The sequence below is a fragment of the Poecile atricapillus genome, chromosome 1 (assembly GCF_030490865.1).
Source record: "Poecile atricapillus isolate bPoeAtr1 chromosome 1, bPoeAtr1.hap1, whole genome shotgun sequence".
Taxonomy (NCBI): domain Eukaryota; kingdom Metazoa; phylum Chordata; class Aves; order Passeriformes; family Paridae; genus Poecile; species Poecile atricapillus.
In genome coordinates, this window is record NC_081249.1 from 95,753,453 (window position 1) to 95,767,050 (window position 13,598).

Sequence of the window (13,598 nt, forward strand, 5' to 3'; positions counted from 1 at the left end):
GCTGCTGCACTGTCTGTTCTGCCATCCTTTGGCTTGGTCAGATTGGGATGAGTGGTTCTCTTTACTGCTCCAAGGGGCAGGTTGAGCAGTTCTCTGGTTGAAGGAAGGTTTGTAATTGTTGCACACAGTAGTGGTTATGCACTTCCATCCTTTCTCTCTCTCCATGTTTCCTGAAAGGGAAGGTGTGTAAGAGATTGATCACCCTGGGTTACCCATTTTATCTTTACCCATTCTGTTGTGTGCTTTCAGCTTACAGACATAATCTTGTGTGAGAAATATTGCTACACAACATAAATCTACAATTCTACAAGCATGCTTCTAAAAAGCCCAAGGCTGGAAAATATGTATGAGACAGCAATGTCTTGTGCTGAGTAAAGGGGAACACTTGGGGTTTAAAGCCAAGGAAGAGCAGCATGGTATTTAGTGTGTAGGTTTCAGAGAATTGGCAGTCTTGGTCAGGACCTCTGAAGCTCATCTAGTTCAACTTCCCTGCCAAGGCAGGGTCACCTAGAGCAGGTGACACAGGAACTTGTCCAGGTGGGTTTGGAATGTCTCTGGAAAGGGAGACTTCACTGGGCAGCCTGTTCAGTGCTCTGCCACCCTCAGTGTAAGGAAGTTCCTCCTCATGTTGAGGTGAAACTTTCTGTGTTTTAGTTTATGGCCATTGCTCCTGTCCTGACACTGGGCACGGCTGAAATGAGTCTGGCACCACCCTCTCGACAAACGCCTTTGAGATGTTTATATGCACTTGTGAGATCCCCTCTCAGCCTTCCCTTCTCCGGACTAAACAGGCCCAGCTCCCACAGTCTCTGCTCATAAGAGAGATGCTCCAGACCCCAAATCATCTTTGTTTCCTCCACTGCACCCTCTCTAGTATCTCCTTGTCTTTCCAATACTGAGGAGCCCAGAACTGGACACTGCTCCACATCTGGAGCACTGTGAAGGTGTTTGATGTACCTTGGGAGATGCCGTTCTTGTACAGAAGGACAGGGACGTCCCAGGTGAATGGGTTCCCTGTAAACTGGTACAGGTCCCTTGTGATGAGCCTTTAGCTGGCTTAAGGCTGTCAGGGGTTGTTGCGCAGGGCAGGGCAAGAGGCTCCCGGCACAGCCGGAGCTTTGGAGGGCTCCGCTGTTGCTGCCGGCGCTGAACGGGGAGCGCTGCCCGCTCGCTGCCACCCTCACAGGCCGGGCAGGGCGGGGGTGCTTCATCCCGGCGCTTTGCCGCTCCGAACGCGGCTCCCGGCACCAGGCGGGGCCGGTCGAAGGCCTCCTGAGGGCGGTTCCGAGCAAAGCCCGGCCCGGGCCGGGACTGCGAATCCCGGCAGTCCCCGCGGGCCGCGCCCGCCCGGGCGGTGCCGGGAATGCGGGCGGCCGGCGGAGCCATGGCGTGTGAGTGGGAGCCTTTCCCGTCCCTCTCCTCCCGCGGCCCCGGCCCCGCCCGGCCGGGAAAGGCTCCGCGGGCCGCTGGCCCGGGTGCCCCGCGCCTCCCCGGTGGGATCGGGAAAGGCCTCGGGCCTGGCCGCTGGCACAGCCTGTGGAGCCGGGCAGGGAAAAGGGAGCTGCCCTGGGGCTCCGCCGGGCACAGACCGGGAGACAGCGCTCGCCCTGCAGCGGCCAGCTCCTCAAGAAACGCGAACAAACCGGGCGTGCTTCGCTTCAGCTGTTAGAAAACAAAAGCAAGGGTGTTTTGTAATGTAGTGGTGCAAATGTGAACCATCATTTTACTCTGATGCGCTTTTACCTGGTTGTGGCCTACGTTGCTTTAGGCTTATCCTGACAATTGCTTTTAAAGAAGTTCTTGAGGCAGCTGGTCAAGGCTGGGAGCGAGGTCTCTCTCTACAGCACTGCTGCACATTTCTCTGCATTTCTGTTACTTCCACATCTCAATGTTTGTAAACGGAACTGTGGCACAAGTACATGTGTTCTGTTAATGGCTGAGCTTCAATTTTGCACCTTATCAAACTCCAAACCTGAGGCATATATTATATTTATAGGAAATAATATTATATTTTATAGGAAAATAATAATAATTACCCTAATTACATTTCCTGGGGTTTTAAACATTACGGGGTTGTTTTTTTTCCTAGTGCCTTTTTTTTCTTCTTGTTTTTTTTTTTTTCTTTTAAGCTGAAATATAAATCTTTGAGTGGCCAACTTGTCTGAACTAAAACACATTCCACAAATACTGAGAATTTTTGACAGATCCCTAGTATGATTATCTCGGTGGGTCTGGAACCTATGGTTACATCTATTCAGAGTACCAGATAAGATTTGTTTGCTCAATAGAGCCAACAGTAAAAGTTTCTCACATGAAGAGTATCAAAGGGAGCAGTTAATCACTTGCTTAACCTCTAGAAATTAGCTGCTTAGCTACTGAAGTGAGAATTAAGTAGGAAAAAAGATGTATCTCAACTGCTCCTGACCCAATCTCATCTTCACTTGAATCAGTTTCCAGTTTCCTGACCACTGGAACTGTGTTGCTTCCAGCTTTGTCTTTTTCTTATGGTGATATTTGACTGTATGATGGGGGAATTTTTCAGACAGGAGAGGTACTATGAAACTGGGATACTTTTATAAAGCCAGAGAGGATCGGTTGGTTGTTTGGTTTGTGTTTGTTTTAAAGGAAATAGTTTTACCTGATCAGGGTGTGTTTTCCTACAGCCTGGGGTACCCAGAGATTAATGGAAGAAGTCCAAGGGGTGTGCACAAAACTTGGTTACTTGGAGAGCCTGCAAATGTATATCCTGCTTAGTGGGAGTAGAAGCTGTTGGTAACACTTGCAACTTGTCCAGAAACTAGTTTGCTAAGAAATTAATAGGAGAGATGTTAACCTTTCTTGGTTTTTATAGCCATTTCCCAGACTGGGTGTGAATTGAGGGATAAAAGCTAACAGTTCCTTTATTTGGTGCTTTTGGGATTATCCAGTCCTTTTGTGCCCTAGTGACGTTTTAGGAAACGTGTGCAACAAGATGGGTTCCCACAGTCCGCAGCAGCCTGGGAAGGAAGGGCTGGGGGGACCTGTGCTCTCCCTTTCTGTAACATGGCTCCTTCCCCTAGAACATGGATTGGTGTTGCTGGCATGTGAGTTCTGTGATCTTTGCAGGGTGGTGGCCATGCATGGCTCCCACTGGCAATCCTGGGTTCAGTGCTCTCCCTGCATTACAAGAGACTGTTTCCAGAGTGAGAGATAGGCTGCAGCCTGAGTTGGTAGTGGTTTGTGCACGTTTATATATTAACTCATTTGTTTCCTTCAATGCTTATTACTGAATTCAAATTTGGAAGAGTTTCCTGGAGGAATTCTGATGAATAATTTTTTTTCTTTTCTGCCATCAGCCTTCCGCCTTGCTCTTATCCAGCTTCATGTATCCGCTGTTAAATCAGATAATCTCCAACGAGCCTGTGGACTGGTGAGGGAAGCATCAGCTAAAGGAGCAAAACTTGTGGCTCTACCTGTGAGTAAAGATCATGGCACACTTAGCCCTTGTGCTTCAAAACTTCTTTCTAGTGTTATTAATGACTATATATTCCTCTTCCTCACTGGATAGCTTAGCTGCTGTATGAAGATTCAAAATAGCACTCAAAACTTAAAAATCCCAGGGGTTGTATCTGGAGTGCACTAAGAGGTGGGGAATGAAAAGGGAAACAAAAAACAGGTTGATTTTTTTTGTAGTGTAGGATTCTGGTAAAATTTTTGCTGAGATTAATCCTAGGCAATGCCATCATTGATATACTCTGAATTCGGGTGAGTGACACTGCAGTTTGAATCTTTGCTGAAGAAGTGTAGAAAAAGGCAGTTTTCATCTAAAGAATGTTGACATGAAGGTGAAAGACAGTAAACAAAAATTCTTTGCTGTAAGCATTCTAGATGCATGAGAAGCAAAATAGACTTAAAACGTATTTCCAGCAGGTCATTTGTTGTTGAATTATGATTGACACATTTCTCTTGTGACTTCCATGTGTGGAAACATAAATAGCCACTTAAAGTGGTCAACCACTTCTGACTTACTTTTTGAACTTTAGCCATAATTCAGCCACTTTGGTGAATTTTCACAATGGGTGTGCTGACAACAGGGTGGTCTTTCCAGTGCAGCTTTGAGCTTTTCTCCTCTCCTCATGGGGTTGTGTTACTCTTGTTCCCTGCAGCATCTGACACAGGAGTGCAAAGTTCATCTCTGTGTGAACTTTGGCTCTCAGTTTTACACACAGAATGTTTTCTCTCCTGATGTCGTGAGGGAAGCATTGAGCAACCTTCCCAGCTCCTCTGTGCTGACATGGTTCTTGTGTTGCAAACGTGACCATTCAGTGATCTGCCCGGGCCTCCTGTGTAGAGATTACCTATTATTTACTGGTTTCATCATGTGTACAAACATTGAATTTTCCAGACTTATTTAGCTGAGATACTCACTTTGCCAACAGTGATTTATGCTTTTAGAATAGCGGTTGTCAAACATGGGCAAGGCATTTCACAGACTTTTGGGAGATAGGTTTTGTGTTGACATTAGGGCCTGGGCATGAAATAGTGTCTTCCCTCTGTTGTTTCTTTGGGGGGTTGTTGGTTTTTTTTAATAACTTTATATAAAGAAAAGTAACTCATACTGAATATATGAAGATGGAGGCAGCTGGCTTTGCTTTCACTTCTTTGAAGTTCAGCCCAGATTTCAAAAACCTGGGAAGCTCATTTTCACGGCCTGCAGAGACTTCCCTTCCTGCTTCTTCCATCTACAGATTGTGCTGTGGATTTGCTGGTACCTGCTGGCCTAGTGCCTGTATAGGGGAAAAAACCCTTTCCATCTTGGGTTCATTTATTCCAGTTCAGGAGAACCTACCTCAGTTGTTAAGAAGTTTGCTTGAGCAGATAAAGCAGAAATGTTTATTGTGCTAGTCACAGCTTGATTTTTTTTTTTCTCCCTTTTCCTTTGTCGGGGGTGGGGGTGTGTTTGTCACTCCTGATGAGCAAAGGGAGCAGTGGAGGTGTCTGGGCTGGGAGTCACTTTCTCACAGAAGAGAAGTTGCTGCCACAGTTTGATAGCCTATCTGTGGCCTCCAGCTGTATTCCTTCAGGGGACAAAAAAGTGTTGTGTGGGGTGTCTCACATCCTCTCAGAGCTGGCAAGTGTAATGCAGTGTGAAAGTTCCTCTTATCTTGAGCATCTCAAATAGCACTAGCCTGCCTATTTTAGGTATCTAAACTACCCTGTTAATCTGACTGTGTAAAGACAACATGCCTGGTTCTGAGGGATGGCAAATCTTTAACTAGGGGACACTGTTCAGGTTGTCAGGAAATAGTGTTTAAAGGATTGGTTTAGCAAAACAGTAAGTAATTTTGAGAAATGCATGCTTTTGCAAATGTCCTTTTAAAAATTAAGAAATTATGGGCTGAGGATGAGCATTTCACAGTTTTGAGAGGATCTTTTGAGCTTTTAACTTGTCAAATGAGCTGTGTGGAACTTGGCTCCTCATTCTGATGTGAGCATCCCTTGTGTTCTAGCTAAGCCCAGAGCAGCAGTGAAGTGCTAGCCTTACAGCTTGCATGATAGTCTTAGCTCATGTTCTGTTTGGCAAGCACTCCACAAACACACCTGTTGTATTTTCAACAATTGTTCAAGTCTCTCTGGCCTTCCTGGCATTTTCTGGTTCGTTTATTGAGCTGCTATAAACTAAACTCCTGTAACCAAAGGTTGTTTAAGAACATGATTAGAGAGGAATTTGAAAGGTTAGGTATGTCTCATTGTAATGGTGTTACTGGATTTTAACTTTTTTTTTTTCCCATCTAATTCTAGGAATGCTTTAATTCTCCATATGGAACCCAATACTTTAAGGAGTATGCAGAGAAGATCCCTGGGGAATCAACACAAAAGCTGTCAGAAGTTGCAAAGGAGTGCAGTATATATCTCATTGGAGGTAGTTTACTCTTAGTGACCATCTCACTGGGGGAAAAATGGGAAATGTCTATTACTGCCATTGAATCAAAATTACATCAATAATACAGTGGGGGAAACCTCTGTTCTTGCCTTTACAAAGGATCCATTCCAGAAGAAGATGGTGGAAAGCTCTATAATACATGTACTGTCTTTGGGCCTGATGGTGCTCTGCTGGCAAAGCATAGGAAGGTAAGACAGCAGAATATTGTTATGAAAAGTTTTCTCAGCAATGTTGCACAAACTATTTCATCTGTACTTAAAGATGATATAAATTAGTAGAATCTTATAATAATAAGTTGTGTACCATCACCCATGAAATTTCATGTAACTTTTATTTGGGGCATGTAAATACCACTTCAAAAGGTGGTCATAAATTTGTTCTTATGAGATAAGGATGACAAAATAGTGGAAGGTGTAATTGGCTTTCCCCATATGCTGGGAAAGCCATGATAAAGAATGAAACCTGATCCAACTCAGATATCTCTGTACCCTGGCCTAAGTCTAAAACACAGTGCCACTTGAGTGGGATCAGGATTTTTCCTCAGCTTCCTGATGGATTTAGTTTTTATGTTATAATAAATACTGTTCTTTACATACTTCGTAAAGTTTGTGCTATACATGTGGTTAGTGCAGACATGCGGAGTCCAAGTTAAGCTGTCATTGCTGTTTCTGGTAGATGTTTGCTTGTTGTCATCTTCCACCTCAACACTGCTTTGTGCCTTCTAGAAAACTGCCTCCCACTTGTAACTCCAGAGTCAGTTTCTCTTCATGGGACTGTTGTATTCATTCTTATCCCCAGTTCTTGTTCATGGGAGAGTGCACACAGGGATCACTCCATGAGTGAACAGCAGCTTATTTCTTTCAAGGATAAGCCAGAAAAGATAATGCAGGGTTACATGGAATAAATAAGGTGGTGCAAAATCCCTTGGTGGTGCAGGTATTAATTTATTCTGTTTGCTGATTCTTCATTAGCATCACTTACTAGATCACCTTGTGCAGTTCTGTGTTGTCTTCCACCTTCCACAGCAGTGTGCAAGCCCAGGAGTTGCTCTTGGAATGAGTACAGGCTTGTGCAAAGTATGAACAAATGATAAACTAAAACCAGCTCTGTTGTTAGGAACAGTCAGGAACACTTTCCATTGCAAGGGAGGGTTAAAGGCTGCTGCAGCCCCTCAGGGGCATCTGCATAGCTGAAGTCATGGGAACTTTATGGCTCGGTGAAGGTGTTTTCTTGAGAAGCTTAACAGGAATGGGACTCAAATGTTAGAGACAATTCATTAAGTCAAGACATCTGTCTGTTTTGCATGCATTTGCAACTTTAGACATGTGTATTTCTGTAAAGAAGAAAATACTTTAAATCATCTTTGGGGGGTCTAATAATGTTAAACAATGTTTACTTTGGATCCTAACAGAAGAGTAGTCTAGATAACAGTAGAAAACACATGCCTAAAGAGACTCAAACACCAAGTAGAGAAATTGTTAGTAATTGTTATTAATCATAGTATAATTGCAGGTTCATTTGTTTGACATTAATGTTCCTGGGAAGATACAGTTCAAAGAGTCTGAAACACTGAGTCCAGGGAATAGTTTCTCCATGTTTGACACACGTGAGTACAAGACAAGCCCTCTCTTTTATGGAGCTCTACTACAGTAACACTACAGTCACTCTGGAGTTCTCTTCCCCCTCCTCCCTCCCAGCAGTGGGTTTTTAGACTATCAGATTGGGCATTTGATAACCATGGCAAATATAGATTGCTTCAAGTGTTTGGGTCACTCCTGACACTTTTAAAAAGGCAGTGTGGTTGCAAAAGGACAGAGGAGTAGAAATGATTGAAACATACATCACTCCACTTGCCTTAATTAAAGAAGGGTCCTGTTGATTTGTTAGAGAGATGTGACTGTATGTTTTATAGCAGTTACAGCTTGAAAATGGTTCTTATAAAACATGGCCTAGAAAAGAAAGTATGTAGCAGCCTTCACCAGTACATTGCTTCATGTGAGGATGATATAATAATGCAGACAATTAACTAAATCAGGAATCCCATTTCAACCTTCTTGTGAGTCAACCACCTCAGATAAAAAAAGCAAAATGCCTACTCCTCCCTGCCCCATATTGCTCAAAAACTGACAGTGTCTGTTTACTGAGCTCTCTACAGAGTCTTGTCTGCCACAGTCACTTTCTCCTCCTTGCAATGTGCACGCTCTAAGAAAGTACATGATTGTATTTTTACTCCATTAAAATACTCCCTCCGAAAGCAGGGAGTGTTTTCTTTTATTGAAAAGAAAATAATTGGAAAAATTGCAGCTAAATGAGAAAGGAACATGTTACACAAAGATCTGATACAACATGACTTTGTGGAAATGGCTGTTCTGAAAGGCTGGGTAAGACTGCTTCTCACAGTCTTTCTGTCATCATGAAGCACGAATTCTCCCCCACCAATAGCCAGTGCTTGTTGGACACACATTTAAATATAGCTCCTCCTGTTGCTGTGGGCCATGTAAAGTAACAGTTGGCAGGATGTCCATAGAGAGTCTTGTGATTGTTTTGTGTACTCGTGCTAGTGATGTGACTGCTGTCTCTTGTGTTTTGAGAACAGCATACTGCAAAGTGGGCCTGGGCATCTGCTATGATATGAGATTTGCTGAGATGGCTCAAATCTACAGCCAGAAAGGTGAGGCTGGGTCACCTAAGGGAACATGGGCAGCACTAAGGCCAGGCCTAGGCAGGCTGGTTCTAGGTGGTAAGTGCTGGGTGATCCCTGTGATCAGGCATTCTTATCACTGCCCAGTAACACAAATTGAATCCTGTGGCCAAGACTTTTACTCAGATAAGTGACTTCTCTCAGCGAGTAAAGTACCCATCACTTCCTGGTTCACATATGGTGGTGGAGTGATGGAGTTGGGGGTACCCCACAACAGCTCTTGGCTGATGTAACCTGTTACACATGGACAGGCTCTGTTTGGTTCCATTTTGGGCAGAGGCTGGGAAGTATGGAAAGAAACCTCACCCTGGGTTTCAGTGTGAAGGGCCACTCTAGGCTAAGCCATCTTCCCCTTAATGATGCTTGGGTTCTAATTGTCTCTTAACAAAGGTTGCCAACTGCTGATATATCCAGGGGCTTTTAACATGACAACAGGACCGGCTCATTGGGAACTCTTACAAAGGGGACGGTAAGAACACAGTAAGAGCTTATCTCCCTGTTCTAGGGGAGTTTTGGTGCATGGAACTGAACTTTCTTGTGTTCCAAATGACACCTGTGTGTCAGAAGTGGTGCTGCAGGGCCACTCTACCTTTGGAGCTGTACCATCCCTCAAGCCTTGCATGGGACACCAAACTGATTTTACTGTCAAGGAGAAAAGCAGGAAATTCTTGGCCTTAATTCCTGCCAGTGCCTGCTATGCTCCTTCAACAGCCCTTTCCCATGGTTGTATAAGCACCCTTCACACACAAATTCTAGAGAGAACTGCCAGTAACCATTTGGGAAGTGCTCTAATTACAGGTAGAAGTAGACTCAGAGATTCCTGAATGCAGTATTATTTATTCATTTGGTCAGCTTCAGTCAATTTTGCTACATACTGAATGAACCTGTGAATTACATTATATTCTATGTACTAACTCTGGAGCCAGGTGCTAGAGATTTCTCTTTCCAGGCTCTTCTTTCCCTGACCTTTGTACCATTCACAGTTTTGGCTAGTCATTTAGAGGATATATAGCTTCTCCTTCAGAGTGGATTCTTTCTCTTCTGCTTAATTAAATGGTATTATAAAAACAATTCTTATCACTTTTTCCTCCCTTCCTTCATTTTTCTGTGAACACAGAGCTGTTGATAATCAACTCTATGTAGCTGCTGTATCTCCTGCTAGAGATGAAAAAGCATCCTATGTTGCCTGGGGACACAGCACTGTAGTAAATCCTTGGTGAGTTCAATAAAATAAACACCACCTATTTTTGGTTAAAAAAATACTTCAGTTGCCAGTCACACTTCAGTCCTACTTTTTCATCTACTGTTAAAAGTGCAAACTCTTGGTAGAAAGCACATGAGACTTGAGCCTTCATTTTCAAGATTATAATTTTAAACAGCCAAACTGAAAAAACAAGAAGCAAACTAGAACTAGTTTGAGTATATATTCACTTTGGTAGTAAAGATGCTACTTAGTCCTAGGATTTAGCATTAGTTGAACTGCTGGCCTTGCCACTTTGTCCCGAAGTTCAGTCCATTATATGCTATGCATATGGTAATACGGTGCAAAAACAAACCAGCTTAAACAGCTTACACAGAACTATCTCATTTCCTCAAAGAACAACACTGCTTTGACGTAAGAAAGAACAAGAAGAATGTCTTCAGCTAGAGAAGAGAGATTCTGACTTGAGCAGAAGTCACACAGGTGCACAGGAGGTAAAAGTGACCAAATCTTTAGGCAGTTGTTTTTCTTCCAGATAAATCTACTGATAGTTTGCTTCTAGCTGTTTGCACAGTAAGATAATCTTTGTCTATGTCTTGAGCTTTTATGTGCTGAAAGCAGTGACAGAACACTTGGGGGAGACATGATCACGTTCAGTAGTTCATGCAGTGTAAAAGTATACTGTTAAAAGCCAGTAGGATCCTCAAAGGAGAAAGTGTACATCTTGGTCAGTGTGGTTGTTCCTGTCTGCTGGAGGTGTGTTGCATGCTCACAGGTGGTGGTTCTCAGAGTGGCTTTTACCACAGCTCTTGATCATTGAAAGACACTTACGTTGAGTATGTATATATTACATATAAAAAATGCCATATATAAAGCCTGGAAGCCATTCCTGTCATGCCAGAGTTATGGATTATGATGTTATTTTTAGGACAGCCCTGTCATTACAGCTGTAGGCATCAAGGGTAGGAACTCCTTTTCTGTACAAACAGCAGCAACTGGACTGACGCCTCAAGACCAGTGTGTTAATCCTGTGAACAAATGTGCTTAATTTTGCAGGGGTGAAGTCATAGCCAAAGCTGGGGCTGAGGAAACAGTTGTATACACAGATATAGGTAAGGGAAAAATTGTTTTGGTTTTTTTCCCACTGTTTTTCTTGAGTACACATCATGAGAGACACATCATGACACTGAGGAGAGACTGCAACTACAGATGATGCAGTATTCCTCTGCCTTGTCCACCTTTGCTGGGTTAAAGCAAGAACCAGCAGCACTTGGCTCTACTGTTCTATATACAATACTCTACATCTGTACCCTTCTAGTTCACTTCCTTAGGAAGAAGGTGCCACCTTAGGATAAAGCTGAGGCTTCCTTTAGCCCTGGCTGCTCACTTGCTGTGCTTTACCACCCCATTCTCCACCAAAGCTATTTTCCCTCAGAGCAAGTAGGGAGCTTTCTTTTTTGGCTGCTGTTCTCTTAACTCTTTTCTTCTCCCCTGCAGATCTAAAGAAACTTGCAGAAATACGTCAACAAATTCCTATTTTAAACCAGAAGCGTTGTGATCTCTATGGTGTAGAGATGAAAAAGTGAAGCTGGGTGAAGAGGGAAGGTTCAGCTGTCACAATGGCTGTTGCCTTCATCTTTGGAAGGATTTCCTTAGTAGTTGTTCCACAATTTACTGCCAAATGTGCCGGTTAGGAAACCATCACATAACAAAAAACTTGGTGTAATTCTAATATAATTGAAATATAACTTTTGTATTTCCTCTCATACTTAAATATTTCATAGTACTTTGCAGCTAGGATAAAGATGGAGATGAAATCAGTTCAACACAGCAGTGATTAACATTGATTTTTACACATCATAATGTCTTAGTTACCTTCTGAGGGCTGTTTTGTAGAACACAGAAATGGAATTCTTGTTCTCTGAAACTCTCTCTCAAGTCAGCTTTGAATTTTGAATTTTTCAGTGAATTATCAGAAAATCTAGAAGCATAATTCTTCTCACTCTGTCCTTTTTAGATGTACGTGACTTAACCTAGGTCCTTGAATGCCCTACTTCTAACTTGGGAAGCTTAAAATTTAACACACTGAGCAAAACAGGCCGAATTCTGCTCTTCACTACACAAGACACCGCAAGAAGCTGCCAGACAGAGCTGCTCCTATAGAATATGTAACAGTTTTTGGTTCATGTGTTTGTCTGGATCTGTGTATTAAATTCTCCTTATGGCAAATCTTGTTCATTGCTGAAGTGACATGGGTTACTGTGTTGCTAAAATAATTCAGACGTTGCCACACCTTTGCTCTCCATACTGCTTCCTTAACAGAATGTCTGAGTGGGCTTTAATTCTGCTGCCTGGAAAAGGCTGAGGGGAGTCAGGTTGGAAAACCTGTTACACTAAGTCCTTCTGCCCACGGTCTCCCAGAAGACTGCTCAATGTTTGAATGCATTATTGCTGTCATGGGCAGCTCCCATCCACTGCAGAGAAAACTTTCCTTACTGTGCTGCTTTTGCTGGAGACAAACTGTGAACAATAGCTTTAAAATGCTGAGAACCAGCCAAGCATGTTCCACTTTTGGTTTTGGGTTGGTTTTTTGTGTTTTTGTTTTTTTTTTTAAGGAAGACATCTTTTAATGTAAAAAGCATTTACAAATTATGCTTTTTATTCCTTGGGATGAAAATAAGAAGCAACTTACCAGCCTTCACTGATAAGCTTTTCGTTTTCCAGCAGCATAAAACAACCCTAAGGCTAAAAGTGACTTCAAAATACAAAAATGGGAAGGAGAAAAGGTTTTATCTTGCTCTAGCTAACCACATTTCCCCCAAAACCATCTTACCTTTTATTCATGTTCAGCAATCCTCCTCTTCCCACAGTTTTTTGGTTTGGTGGGGTTTTTTGTGGGTTTTTTTTGTTTGGTTGGTTGTTTTTTTTTTTACATTTTGGCTTCTCTGCAATGAGCTGAGTGTGTGTTCTATAAACAAAAGCTCAGCCAAACCCAGATACATCCTTTCCCTCAATTCCACTTGGTGGCATTCTGTATCAGCAGGTATTTATGGTCTACACTTTTCACTGCATTTTGGTGTACATACTGCACCAGAACTTTTAAGAAACAAGCCACAGAGCACAAGGTGAAATGAAGGTTTATTTGTTGAAAAATAAATATTAAAAAATTAACAATTTACCACTTGAGCCGAGTCTCCTGCATTAGATTAGTGCTTCCCACATACTCAACAACCCATATCCATGATGGCCATTGCTGGGCTCCAACTTCTAAATCATAACGATTTCATCTCTTTCCCTCCCCTTTCTCTACTAGTTCAACACGCAGGAGTAAATAAAAACTACCTTTGGAGGATTAAAGTAGTGCAGGACTCTCATGGGCTGACCACTTAAATTTGAGAAATGCAAAGTGCAGTTTGTGGTCTGAACTCTCCTCCCATGGAATCCCAAATGGAGAGGATGGATGAAAATCTATTATTACAAGCTACTTTGGTGAACTCAGCTGAAGAGCTGACATGAGCTCACTTCTTTTCAGTCTATCAGGACAACTTCTAAGCACCTTGTTTTAGCAGGGTATGTAGTAGGGTCTCCAGTGTGCTGCATTCAGAAGTGATATAGATGGGACTATGCATTTGTGAGGCTTTCATTGAAAAAAAGTACACTGTCAGTTCTTAGCCATAGTACTCAAAGCAGTCAATACTCAACCTTTGTGTTGGTAGAAAACAGGCACTTTTAAGTATCCATACGACACATGTGTACCAATAGTCTCTAGGTAC

The 13,598-nt window shown here is 42.8% G+C and overlaps 1 protein-coding gene across 1 annotated transcript; it reads left to right on the forward strand.

Annotated features, from left to right (window-relative positions):
- The first annotated feature begins 1,231 nt into the window (after nt 1-1,231).
- Nucleotides 1,232-13,003, forward strand: NIT2 (nitrilase family member 2). The gene is made up of 10 exons (XM_058838302.1): nt 1,232-1,391; nt 3,336-3,454; nt 5,782-5,902; nt 6,023-6,111; nt 7,436-7,529; nt 8,520-8,594; nt 9,015-9,093; nt 9,742-9,840; nt 10,882-10,937; nt 11,323-13,003. The coding sequence occupies exons 1-10, from the start codon at nt 1,364-1,366 to the stop codon at nt 11,409-11,411; spliced, it is 849 nt and encodes a 282-aa protein (XP_058694285.1). The 5' UTR covers nt 1,232-1,363; the 3' UTR covers nt 11,412-13,003.
- The last annotated feature ends 595 nt before the right edge of the window (nt 13,004-13,598 follow it).